The 13,989-nt window shown below is 36.6% G+C and overlaps 3 protein-coding genes across 11 annotated transcripts in view; 1 reads left to right on the forward strand and 2 right to left on the reverse strand.

Annotated features, from left to right (window-relative positions):
* Nucleotides 1-13,989, reverse strand: part of LOC111510906 (organic cation transporter protein) — a 205,714-nt gene that overhangs the window by 151,877 nt on the left and 39,848 nt on the right. The window lies entirely within an intron of this gene.
* Nucleotides 1-13,989, reverse strand: part of LOC111514913 (uncharacterized) — a 99,732-nt gene that overhangs the window by 3,484 nt on the left and 82,259 nt on the right. For all 9 annotated transcript variants that reach the window (XM_074177169.1, XM_074177168.1, XM_074177167.1 and 6 more), the window contains 3 exons: nucleotides 10,780-10,833; nucleotides 10,532-10,721; nucleotides 9,674-9,788 (listed from right to left, as the gene is read on the reverse strand). In XM_074177169.1, the coding sequence (XP_074033270.1) occupies nucleotides 9,674-9,788; nucleotides 10,532-10,721; nucleotides 10,780-10,833 (359 nt within the window). The remainder of the gene's footprint in view (nucleotides 1-9,673; nucleotides 9,789-10,531; nucleotides 10,722-10,779; nucleotides 10,834-13,989) is intronic.
* On the forward strand, nucleotides 1,352-5,797 carry LOC141483023 (uncharacterized). Its single transcript, XM_074177155.1, has 2 exons — nucleotides 1,352-1,783; nucleotides 1,902-5,797. Exon 2 carries the CDS (start codon nucleotides 3,305-3,307, stop codon nucleotides 4,721-4,723), a length of 1,419 nt encoding a protein of 472 aa, XP_074033256.1. The 5' UTR covers nucleotides 1,352-1,783; nucleotides 1,902-3,304; the 3' UTR covers nucleotides 4,724-5,797.

Below are 13,989 nucleotides of genomic sequence, written 5' to 3' on the forward strand. Positions count from 1 at the left end.
TTGAAAAAATTACTTAGTTCTACCTTCCAAACGCCTTTCTCATTTTGTAAAAGCTACGCAAGAATTATGTTGTAAGGTAAATTTTAACTGGTTAACAACAATATAGAACTAAGTATATAATGAATTCTATAAGAAAAACTGAATTTTTGAGCCTTAGATTTTAATAAAGAGGAGTTTTTCTTCCCGGTTGATAACAGCTGCAGATAAGGCTGTAAGGCTGCTCAAAGTGCTCTATTCGCCTCAAGATTTTTCATACTTCCCAGCTTAATTATTACGATTTTAACTCGTAATCAAACTTATTTGCCCTTTTCAATCCTGTTTTCAATCTCCACGCGAGTGAAGAACACTACAAAAATGTATAATGGTAATATATCTGGACATTTCATTCTTTCGACGTATTTTAAACAGATATGAAAAGAATTGAGAAGCTATTTGAGGCGAAAGAAAGTGAATTTCAGGTTTTGAGAATGGAAAAAGATTGTTTTCCGAAACAACGACCACTGAAGAAAGCTAAGTATAAATATTAAATTATATTCAATTGATTTTCTTCAATTTGCAGGCAAAATTTATGAATACGACAAGTTACTGACTGATTGGACTCTTCAATAGTTTATATTACGCAGTCACTTTTCGGGGTGAACTTTTCAGCTTGCCTTTTATTACACTTCAGTCAGGGCCGTCGCCATGGGGGGATGGGGGAGCCTCCCCCCCTGCTTTTTCGACTTGGAAAAAATGGGAAAAATTGGGAAATTTTGGGCCGTGAAGATAGAAAAAAATTATAGTACAAAAAATTAATGAAAATAAAAAAAATAAAAAAGAGAGAAAAGAAAGGGAGAGGTAATAAGAAGAGGGAAAGAACCGGGAGAAGGTTGGGATTTTCCAACATGCATAACTTGGAGATCCCATACTTTGAAATTCTGAGTTGTTTGAAAACTTCAAAAAAGTTTAATTTCTCCCAAGTAAGAGAACAGTCCTGAACAGTCCACAAATGATGAAGTGACAATTTTACAAAATTACCAACTTTTCGCTGTTTTTTCGACTTGGAAAAGTTGGGAAATTTCGGGCCGTGAAGATAGAAAAAATAATAGTGGAAAACAATAAGCACAATATTATTTAAGTGTTGTTTCCTTTAATTTGTGTTGAATATTCCTATACATGGTGGAAGACCAAGGACCTTGGTCCAAAGTAGAATAATTCCCATTATCATTTTTATAATTACCAAAATTTATTTTTGTTTGTGCATAATCTAACGGGCATAAGCATTCAGCCAATCTTTGGATAGCTAAGTAAGAAAATTAATATATTGTTACGATACAATTTTGCTTTGTTATAAATTAAACAATTCATTTATACTTTTAATAATCGGTTAGTTTATTCATTTCCACATGCGAATTTATGTATATTTAAAACCTTTCTAACCCGCCTATGACACCGACTAGGTCGGTAAATAGGTTGTGTTCCTTTTTTTCTCACACCCAAGGACATGAGGATAAGGACGGAAATTTTAGCGAAAAGATATTTTTCGATCGTGAATTGCTGAATGAACTGATTGCCTGGTTGAATTATTTCGCTCGTTAACTACCTAGAAGGGATTTTCGAATTTTCAGCCAACTGTGGTTCCCTTTTGATATTGTGAAGTTTGGAGTATTTTGGGACAATATTGGAAACCACCGCTGCAAAAGCAGGATTTTTATAAAAAGGGCAAATAGTCAGTATTTTCTCTCAATTCTCAGAGGACGATCTTTGTCTGTTTTGTGTTGGAAACACCCTCGATTATTAGGAGGTTAGTACCGTATTTTCAAACAACCTTGTTCAACTCAGCTATAGAACTCATAATAAATTTTGTCCTTATTTTTCTTACCTTTTGATTACGATGTTGTCATGAGAATATTTTTCTTCAGGGTGTTAGAATATTCCTAAGAAAGGCGTATTTGCATCAGCTTGAATTTGGGAAATTGAAATCGATTGCCAGATCAGTCTCTTGAAGAAGTTTCCTGATCGTTACCTTTACTAATAATTACCACTGGGAATATTAACAGATTCCTACTACATCCGTATCCACCGATACTGCCGGATCAGTATTCATTCCCTGGCAGCTTACGAAAAAGGAGCACCCGAAAAGCAGCTAAGTTTAGACTAAGTTATTTGAATAAAGAACCCGGTGTTTATTTATTTCCTATAATAAAATGTACAAGTTACCTCATTGAGAGGAGTGGTGTAAGCTTTTACGTGACGTCACATATTAGCACATATTAGCGAATGTATTATGATAGTGGTAATCTAGCAATTGAAGTGAGTAATCGGCAAACAGAAGGGTCACTGTATTTCTTCTTTTTATTATTGTAATAAACTTCCTTAGTCATTGCAAATAGAATTATTACTTTTATGAGAAGTTAAATATTTCAATAGTGGGCTTCCCCAAAAACTGGGCAGTTTTCCGATTTTTAACTGGCCAACAAAAATTGGTGGGGCTTCCCCATTTAGTTAAAAATCATTGTTTTTCTTTTAATTAGTTGCACCCACGACTTTGTGCAAACCACTGACCTAGTCGGGCATGTTAGTGGTGTTTTTGATTTTCGGCAACCCTATTGTAAATTTAATTATCTTGTTCAAAAACATCGCGTAGCAAATTGGCGCTCAACTTCAAGGGCCCTAGAAAGACGATAATTTTATTCGGTTGAATGTTCATAGTTTAAACAAAAAAAAATCTGTTTATCATAGTAAATGAATACAAAATGCTGGTATAACTAAGTATCATGCATCCACAATAATAAACATTTTCAGTGTTTCGAGTTCATTTCTCGGGAATATAAATTGAAACAATTCCAATTTCTTTTTAAGGCTGTGCTGATGCGTTTTTGTTAGGTACCGTTTTTTTTTTGTTGGTTCTGTTCGGAAATATTTGAACCGATATTGGAATAGTTTATCGATATTCGAATTTTTGTTTTGCTATTCACTATCGTTGCGAATGTTTTTATGTAGCAGTTAGAAGGTCCGACTCGCTTTTTTTTTTCTTTTCTTTGCTGGTGGCACTGCATACGAATTTTTATTTTGCATCATTCCATGCAGTGTCTATTATTAAATTTGAGGTATAAGACGGAAGTTTGAAGTTGCATAAACACATTATCAATTTACAATTTGAAACGTCGCGTCGCCTATCGACGCTAAGCGTATTTTTTTTGTCTTAATTTTGATTGTTTCTGTCATAATTGAGTTTTTTTAAATTAGTGTAAGATATTACAAATGCATGAATAGTAGTTTTTATTGAGCTTTCAGTTATCTTTTGTATTTCATAGTATTTCTCATGGTCAATATGGCAACCACAAAACTTAAAATGGACATTTGTCGTCTCACAAAAGATGAACTCATTTATGAACTGAATGTTAGAGGTCTAGGTGAGGGTGGTAGTTTAACCGTTACGGATCTTCGGAAAGCTCTTCGTAATGCATTGGCTTTAGAAACAACTTCGTTGGCAATCAAAAACCCTGCTTATCCTTATCAATTTGCACAGGACTCAACTGCGGTATTATCTGGTATTGATACTGTTAAAACATCTCTTGGTGACTTTTCGGGAACAGAGAAAGACAATAAATATAAAAGTATTATATCAAGAATTGCTCATCTTTTAGGTCGTGTTAATAGAAGTAATCCACAAAATGATGCTGAAAAGACATGTAAATCTGATTATCGTGTTCAATTGTTATTATTATTTGATGAATTGAACCAAAAGGTTAAACGAGGAAAAGGTAACAGAGACTCGGTTGTTTTCGATATATCCATTTTACGACAATCCTTGAATCCTATAGCCCATAGTTCTTCTGGTGCTGAATCCAGTGATTCAGCTAGTGATTCAGAAGCAGCTGTCAGTATTAAGCCAGTACCTGTTCGTGACTGGGGTCTAAAGTTCACAGGAAAACCAGGTTCCATTTCAATTTGCACCTTTATAGAGCAAGTTGAGAAAAAAAGGAAATCCAGAGGCATCTCTCGTTCTGTTTTGTTCAGGGATGCTGTGGATCTGTTTGAGGGTGATGCTTACGTCTGGTATAATTTAGTGAAGTCCTGGGCATCGGATTGGGAATCCTTGGTAGAGTTAATGCGTCAACAATTTTTACCTCCAAACTTTGATAGAGATTTGTTTGACGATATCAAGCGTAGGACTCAAGGACCAAAGGAAAGTATTGGAATGTACGTGGCTAGTATGAAAAGTCTTTTTAACAAGATGCGAAATCCTGTTGCAGAAGAAGTTCAGTTGTCAATGATATTGGAACGTGTTGATCCTTATTATCAACCTTTTTTGGCCTTTCAAGAGATCACATCCATTGTTGATTTATTGAAGATTTGCCGCGTATTGGATGAGAAGCGGGATATAGCCAAATCTTATATACCCCCGCCTCCTCGAAATAAATCTTTGATACCCGAATTAGCTTATGTGGAAGCATCCGTAGCCAGTACCACTAACCACGTTTCAGAAATATCTCCAATATCTACAACTAGGAGCTGCTACAACTGTGGACAAAGTGGACATAACTTCCGTGGTTGCTTGACTCCTCGTAAGAAATTTTGTTACCGCTGTGGTGCACCAGATGTTACTTCGCGTGAGTGTCGTTGTTGTTCTCGTTCTGCAGGTAGGCAGATGAGAAGTTCGGAGAGATACAGACATCGACAAGATACTGTACAGAACTCCAACCGGGTTCATTCGGGAAACGGATCGGGGAGGAGCTAAGTGGTCGAGAAGTTTTTCCCCTTTTGAATGAATCGACCTCTTCCCATTTGAGTGATAAAAATCAAATAATATTGGATTATGTACTGTCACACGTCAGTGGTGATGAACGACCCTACCTGGAAGTTTCAGTGATGGGATTTCCAGTGATAGGACTTTTAGATTCAGGTGCTTCTCGAACGTTGGTTGGATCAAGTGGTTTTGAGCTACTGAAACAACTTGGATTCAAATTGCAAAATTCGTTGAACGAATGTAAAGTCGCTAATGGCCAAATATGTCATAGTATAGGGTACGTCACCACTCCTTTATGTTTGATGGACAAAATATGTGTTATTGATATTTGGGTGATTCCCGAGCTACCTCAAAAATTGATTCTGGGGATTGACTTCTGGAAGTCCATGAATATTGTTCCGGATTTGAGACAAAATGTTTGGTATTTTTGCAAGGATTTTCCCGATAAAATTCAAGTTAGCAGTATTCAGGATGAATCCTTGTTGAGTCTCCAACAGAAAGACGTACTGAATTCCTTGATCGAAGAAAAGAAAAAAATTATGGGAACTTGCCTGGGTAGGACTCATCTTGTATCTCATACAATTGAACTGGTTAGTAATGCCAAACCCATTAAGCAGAGATACTATCAGGTATCTCCGCCTAAACAAAAAGTGATCGATGATGAGATTCAGAAGATGCTTCAAAACGATATTATTGAGCCTTGTAAAAGTCCGTGGTCTTCTCCTGTTTGCCTGATAAGAAAAAAAGATGGATCGTACCGCTTTTGTGTAGATTATCGTCAACTCAATGCGGTTACAGTCAAAGACGCATATCCCCTACCCTACATATCATCTATTCTGGATCAGTTACGTGACGCGAAATACTTAAGCTCGTTAGATATAAAAAGCGCTTACTGGCAGGTACCTATAGCCGAATCATGTAGAGATTTAACGGCATTTACGGTCCCTGGTGGCTTGTATCGTTTCAAAGTCATGCCTTTCGGTCTGACTAATGCTCCTGCTACTTGGCAAAGGCTAATAGATTCTATCTTAGGACCAGATTTACAACCTTACGTTTTTGTATATCTTGATGATATCATAGTGGTATCTCAGGACTTTGAATCACATATCGACATTCTGACAAAAATTTTTGATAGACTACATACATCAGGGTTGATTGTTAGTTTCGAAAAATGTTACTTTTGCCGCTCTGAACTAAGATATTTGGGTTACATTGTGGATCAGTTTGGATTGAGACCTGATCCTTCGAAAGTTGAAGCCATGTTGAATATTCCGGTACCAAATAATGCCAAACAAATTCGACAGTTTGTAGGCACCGCTTCGTGGTACCGTCGATTTGTCCCACAGTTCTCCACTATTGTTGCACCTTTAACTAATCTCACAAAGAAAAATATACCTTTTCGTTGGACAGAGGAATGTGAGAAATCTTTTAAATATCTTAAGAAATGTTTGGTTAGTGCTCCTATCCTCACATGTCCTGATTTTCAGAAAACGTTTTATTTGCAAACTGATTCGTCAGCATTTGGAATTGGTGCTGTGCTCAGTCAATATTTTGAGGAAGGAGAGAAAGTAATCTGCTACCTTTCCAGATCGCTAACTCATCAGGAGCGAAAATATAGTGCAACCGAAAGAGAATGTATTGCGGTTATTTGGGCAGTAGAAAAACTGAGACATTATTTGGAGGGATTCCATTTCAAAATAATCACTGATTGTCACTCTTTGAAGTGGTTACATAATCTGAAAGATCCTCAAGGTCGTCTAGGACGTTGGGCTTTACGACTACAACCTTATGATTATGAAATTATTCACAGAAAGGGATCAGAACATATTGTTCCTGATTTTTTGTCTCGATCTGTTAATCTTTTAACGGAGTCTGTAGAAGTAGGCGTGACCAGAATGCCAGAAAATGACTATTCATTTTCATCTTCCGATCGATGGTATCTGAAACTACGTGATAATATCACAAATTACCCGTTTCGTTATCCTTCGTATAGAGTTGATGACCAGCTTAGATTATTCAAACATGTTCGTCTAAAATATCCTGAGATATCGGAGCCGTCCGATGAATGGCGATTAGTAGTTCCAAAGGAGAAAAGGCGAGATATTATTTCCCGTTTTCATGACGACCCCACCGCAGGACATGCAGGCATTTTCAAAACTGTAGCACGAATAGCCAACCAATATTACTGGCCAAAACTGAGAGCTGACGTGACTCGCTATATAAAACATTGTCATGTTTGTAACGTTACCAAACCTGACCAAAATAAAGCAATTGGTTTAATGCTAAGTAAAACTCCCACTGCCTCTCGACCTTGGCAGCTCGTCAGTGCTGACCTAATGGGACCATTACCTAAAACGTGCAAAGGTTACCGTTTTATTCTTGCTGTATGTGATTCATTCAGTAAGTTTGTTCTTCTATTTCCTTTACGAACCGCAACTGCGAGTACTGTGACTCAGATCATTGAAGACAATGTCTTGTTGATGTTTGGTTCTCCAAAAACTTTGATAGTTGATAATGGAGTACAGTTTCGGAGTAAACTATTTAGAGATCTTTCCATGAAATATAATTTTGATATTTCCTATAACGCAAATTATCATCCACAGACTAACCCAACTGAACGGGTTAATCGCGTTATTAAATCCATGCTCACTGCCTATGTTTCTAAAAATCATCGGCTATGGGATCAGTATCTTCCAAAAATTGCTTACGCTATCAGGTCTTCAAAACATGAGGTGACACAGTACACTCCCAATTTTGTTAATTTTGGACGTGAAGTCATATTAGACGGTAAATCTGCAACCTACAATCCTATCGATTCTTTATATCCTCAACATTCAATCAATGATAAAATTCAGGCATTTTCGCGTATTTATAAGGACGTACAAGCACATTTGGAAAAAGCTTTTAAACGATCAAAACGTCAGTACGATTTACGTCGTCGTCCAGACAAGTTCACAGTAGGACAATTAGTATATCGAAAGAATTATGCACTATCTGACGCTACCAAATATTTCACTTCCAAACTAGCCGAAAAGTATGTTGGACCTATGACTATTTCAAGAATAGTATCGCCATGGACTTACGAAATTAAAGATTCCGAAGGTAAAACCTCTATTTGGCATGGGAAGGATTTAAAATCTCATCCTCCGGAAGACTCAGATGGAATATGAAATAATAGTCGTTTACAAGGTGTCAAGATGTCATTACTGTGTGTAGTTACTTTATTCTTATTAATACTTTTTTTTCTCTTCTAGTCGTTATTTCCTTCCTTCCGTAGTTTATGTGGAGAAAATTATCTCTATGAAATTTTCTCAAGGGAGTAAAGGGGGGATTGTTACGATACAATTTTGCTTTGTTATAAATTAAACAATTCATTTATACTTTTAATAATCGGTTAGTTTATTCATTTCCACATGCGAATTTATGTATATTTAAAACCTTTCTAACCCGCCTATGACACCGACTAGGTCGGTAAATAGGTTGTGTTCCTTTTTTTCTCACACCCAAGGACATGAGGATAAGGACGGAAATTTTAGCGAAAAGATATTTTTCGATCGTGAATTGCTGAATGAACTGATAGCCTGGTTGAATTATTTCGCTCGTTAACTACCTAGAAGGGATTTTCGAATTTTCAGCCAACTGTGGTTCCCTTTTGATATTGTGAAGTTTGGAGTATTTTGGGACAATATTGGAAACCACCGCTGCAAAAGCAGGATTTTTATAAAAAGGGCAAATAGTCAGTATTTTCTCTCAATTCTCAGAGGACGATCTTTGTCTGTTTTGTGTTGGAAACACCCTCGATTATTAGGAGGTTAGTACCGTATTTTCAAACAACCTTGTTCAACTCAGCTATAGAACTCATAATAAATTTTGTCCTTATTTTTCTTACCTTTTGATTACGATGTTGTCATGAGAATATTTTTCTTCAGGGTGTTAGAATATTCCTAAGAAAGGCGTATTTGCATCAGCTTGAATTTGGGAAATTGAAATCGATTGCCAGATCAGTCTCTTGAAGAAGTTTCCTGATCGTTACCTTTACTAATAATTACCACTGGGAATATTAACAGATTCCTACTACATCCGTATCCACCGATACTGCCGGATCAGTATTCATTCCCTGGCAGCTTACGAAAAAGGAGCACCCGAAAAGCAGCTAAGTTTAGACTAAGTTATTTGAATAAAGAACCCGGTGTTTATTTATTTCCTATAATAAAATGTACAAGTTACCTCATTGAGAGGAGTGGTGTAAGCTTTTACGTGACGTCACATATTAGCACATATTAGCGAATGTATTATGATAGTGGTAATCTAGCAATTGAAGTGAGTAATCGGCAAACAGAAGGGTCACTGTATTTCTTCTTTTTATTATTGTAATAAACTTCCTTAGTCATTGCAAATAGAATTATTACTTTTATGAGAAGTTAAATATTTCAATAGTGGGCTTCCCCAAAAACTGGGCAGTTTTCCGATTTTTAACTGGCCAACAAAAATTGGTGGCGCTTCCCCATTTAGTTAAAAATCATTGTTTTTCTTTTAATTAGTTGCACCCACGACTTTGTGCAAACCACTGACCTAGTCGGGCATGTTAGTGGTGTTTTTGATTTTCGGCAACCCTATTGTAAATTTAATTATCTTGTTCAAAAACATCGCGTAGCAATATTATAGAGGTAACTAATCCCTCGGCTTTCATTTTTTCGAAATTTGGGAAATTTTGCTGGTGGGGTGTTAGGAAAATTTGGATTCCCTCCCCCCCTGGTATTTCTTTTCGCTACGGCCCTGACTTCAGTAGATTCTTTATTGATATAGTTTATTTTTCAGATTGTTGAAAGGTTTATACCCAAAAAGACAGTAAGAAGTATATTGAGTCCTCCACAAAAAAATGGCTCTCAGAGAATATATAAAAAATTAATTTCTATTATTACTAAGTGAGTTTGAACAAACCTGGTCAATCTTGGATCAAACTTGGTCAAGCTGGCAGTGCGTAAGTTATTGTAGAACATCACAGGATTCGTTTGTGTAGTATTTATCACATAGTACGTTATGAACGGAAATTCAACTGCAAAATAAACGACTGGTTATTATTATTTATCCGTATTCACATAAACAATTGACGAGCAAATGCTCTTTATATCTTTTTCTCTATATATCACTCTTTTAGCTGCACGACATGTAAAAATACAAGGTGAATCTCCAGGCACTGCATCTATCGATTGTGTGAAAACTGTAATTAGGAAAAATCTGAAAATTTCACAATTTTTCCTAATTAGAGTTGAATGTTAAAAGTTCATTTCTTTATATTTGTTCACTGCCAGTCTCCAATCAAAGCCCACTGACTAATAGGAAAGGTTCTATTATTGCCATTTTCATTTGTTTCATACTGATATGGTGAGAAATGAATAAAAACTGTTAGAAACTTCCGAAGAGAGGAAGAAAGTAATTATCTTCGAAATTATGATGGAAAAAATAGAAAATGAAAAAGGTTTTCCCCACTAAGAATTATGGTCACTATCAATTAACAATCCGAAACACCTTCAATATTTTGGAAATGCTGAGCCTATATGTCACTGAATTAATAATCAATTTTTTGTGTGATTTCTTTTCAGTGCACTTATTCTTTGAATTTACTGAAATCGTCTCAAATATTATTTGAAAATTATAGTTTATTCCGGTGAAACACCGTTTTCATTATATTTAAAGAATCCATAGAAAGTCATACAAATTTTTTTGTTTCCATCTTACGTCGGGAATGAACCTTCGATGTTGAGACTTTGGTACTTCTGGTAAGTGAAATTTATTTACCGTTCCTTTCCATATTAGCAAGTAACATCCCCGTTACAGCAGTTTTGGCTTGGGCAACTTCATTAACCAGTTCTCCTGCTGATATCCTCTGTTTGAATAGGGGCTGCACCAGTGGAGATTCTAATATAGGATCTATGGGTTCTAGAGGACTCATCAAATGACATAAGATGCATAGTTTTGGGTCAGGTACCTGAAAATATCGGAAAATCAATTTATTTTAGTAGTTGAGTGGTATATAATTTTCTCACCTCCATTACGTGTAGATTTCCATTTTTCTCCAGGGAATTACCACTGATAGGTTTCTAAAATATATTAGGGTTATTTTTTTTCCATCATTCATTTATATTCACTAATAAGGTAATTTTAGAATGTATTATTTAATTTTTTTTAAATAATATATACTGTAATAGCACCACATCATCTGAACATCTTGATCTGCCAAAGTCCTCTCTTTCATAGAATAAAATGTAGGGTGTCTCCAGAGGCTCCAATAAATTCAAGATATCGCCGAGATATAGTCCGTTTCGTCTTTGAACAATGCGTTATAATGACCAGATTCAACGCCAGAACCACAGTGAACAATGACCGCATGAAGATTATAATAGTGGTCTGCTAGATTGAAGTGTTCATCTATTTCAAACCTTCGTAAGAGTTTGGTGCTTTCGTCAGAGGTTGAGTCATGTTTGAAGATCATCAGTGTTATTATTAGATTGACTGGTGCCTCAGCTATACTTGTCTTATAATCACCTACAACTCTGCATGAACTGTGATTTGAAAATATATTTTCAGAATATCACTTTTCTGATTTTCAATATTATATGGTACATGTATATACTACCCGTTTTCCTTTTTTCAAACTAAATAGAATAATCTTGGTCCCCTATTCAGCTATAATATAATATAACAAACACTCTAAAAATAATTAAAAAAGCAGCCAAAACAGCCAATACATTCAACTTTTTTTAAGGCCAAAAACACAAGCACTACCGAAAAATCCTTTAGGCGCTCTAAGGGCGATGCCTGTGCGAAAGTAGTCATTCAGATTGGATTTGAATCGCTGGAGATTGAATCAATTTGGAAAAAAAGTTCTCGGGAAGTTTATTCCACATAAACGCAGTTCTTCAAATGAAAGACTTCTTGAACAATGAAGTTCGAGGTGTACTGACTTGAACCTCAAAACGATGAGCAGCCACAGTCCATTGCAAATTTCTTATATGTACCGCTCTAGGTGGAATCAAATGTGTCAAGTTTCTTGAACACTTCCTGTGAAAGTATCTATAGAAGAGAGACAAATCTCCAACCTTTCTTCAATGTTCCAGACTATAAAGGTTGCATGTGTTGTTCGGGTCTCCAATCAGGCGGATGGCTCTCCTCTAGACAGAATTCAGTAGCTTCGGGGTATGCTTAGGGGTGGAGCTCCAGACATGAGAACAATACTCCAAAGAAGTTCTCATCTGAGCTTTAAAAAGCATCGAAAGTTGCTGAGGTGTGTACAGTTTTCTGGTTCGGAACAGTGTTCCAAGCTTTTGAGAAGCGGCTTTTGCAATTCCAGCAACATGATTGTGCCAAGACATTTTGGTGTCCATTTGTACCCCCAACAAAGTTATCGAAGCAGAGAGTGGAATTGTCTGACCTGACATTATTATATCCGGTTCGAAGACCGGAGAAAACCAATGCTTCGATTTGTGTGGCATTGAATTCAACCTGGTTACTTTCACCCCAATTCGAAATTACTTCTAGATACTCATTAAGATAGACAACCTCCTGATGTCAGTGAAGATGTGCATCCGCCGCCGATGTCCTGCAATCTGAATGGAATGACTAAACAAGTATGTTGCAGTCAGCAAAGCAATTTATTGGATTCTTCGAAGTTTGGCCAGCAAACCTTCATGCTTTCATTTATCCTAAATTTGAAAGTACATTAACAATCCTTGTTCGGTTTTCAGCACTGGGATTTTTGCGCCACTGCCGGTAGGCGAGATTTTTGGAGGCGACAGCTTGCTCGCAATTTTTGTTGAATCAAGGTTTACCGTTAGAAGTTCGTTTCATTGAAAAAGGAATATATGCCTCCATGGATGACAGAATAACTTCCGTGACTCCTGAAGCACAAGTTGATGGATCATTAGAGCTGAAACAAACATGTAGCCAGGGGAAATTTCGGAAATGGTCTTGATGATCCTCCCACTCAGAAGATATGTAATGCCAAACTGCACGGCTTAGATTGTACCCCAACATTTATCGACAATTCACCCAACACTGAAATGAGTTTGTGATCAAAATACCCCAATGAAGACCTTACGGTGACTGTGTACATTTCTGGATCGGTTGTTTGGTATAGATCCAGAAGACTAGCATATTATTCTCCATCACGGTCAGGAATCCTGGTTGGCTCATTTATAATCTGAGTAAGTCCGCTGCTTATTGCAAAAGCCTCAGCTTCGCGACTTGGATATTGAAGTCACCGAATATGGTCTGGGATTATTGATTTGCAGAAAGTCAATGGTATTTGCAAGTGAATAGAATGGTGAAGAGTTCCGCCATTTTGTAGTAGTTGAAGATATTGACATTATATTCTAGGATTGCGAAGCATTTGTCAGGAGCTTTAAGAAGATGTGTCACAAGACCCCCCTTTCCATTTAATTTTTTCCCACATGGCGCCTAGTCGCCATCTTCAAAGTTTCATCTGTCAATTTCACTTCAAAATAAAGTATTCATGCAATAATTTCGTTATTCCAAATTTCAATTTTTTGAGTTGATCCTTTCAAAAAATAAAAGGGGGGGACATGAAGAAATGCACTGTATAAGGGGCAACATTTTCAATTATTTTCAGTTTATTGTATTTGTTTGAAAGTGTCCTTGTAGAACGAAACTGCAGTAACGTTAGTTACAAATACAAGACTATTTCGTTGGTCAATTAAAATCCACTATGAAGTGCACACACTGTGGACACTCATCAGTAACCTTTGATCCTTTCTGGGATTTGTCTCTTCCCATACCATAAAGAACTGGCCAATTGAGTTTGTCACATTGCTTGGATTCTTTCACAAGAGAGGAAACTCTGAATGGAGATGTGTTCGAGGTGCAAGCAAAAGAGAAAATGTACAAAATCATTATCAATCTATAAATTTCCCCGTATTTTAGTAATTCATTTGAAAAGATTCTCTCTAACGGAAAGATTCAGAGGCAAATTGAATGTTTCCATTGACTTTTCTTCAGATAGATTAGATATCAGCAGTTATGCAGCAGACAATGTGGCTCCTTGTCGTTATAATCTATATGCACTTTTAAATCACAGTGGAACTACTTACAACGGACATTGCAAAGCATATTGGAGACACCCATATAGTGGCACGTGGCATGAATACAACGATTCACACGTGTTCCCAATTTCGCCAAAATCACTTGTGAGCGATGAGGCATATGTCCTCTTTTATGAACAGGAGGGAACGAAGCAGCAT

The sequence above is a fragment of the Leptinotarsa decemlineata genome, unplaced genomic scaffold (genome assembly GCF_025532065.1).
Source record: "Leptinotarsa decemlineata unplaced genomic scaffold, Ldec_3_MD MMD2_tig00002159_RagTag_RagTag, whole genome shotgun sequence".
NCBI lineage: Eukaryota > Metazoa > Arthropoda > Insecta > Coleoptera > Chrysomelidae > Leptinotarsa > Leptinotarsa decemlineata.

Bases quoted from the DNA above. Each gene is read 5' to 3' on its own strand.
- LOC141483023 (XM_074177155.1), top strand. From the start codon at position 3,305: ATGGTCAATATGGCAACCACAAAACTTAAAATGGACATTTGTCGTCTC.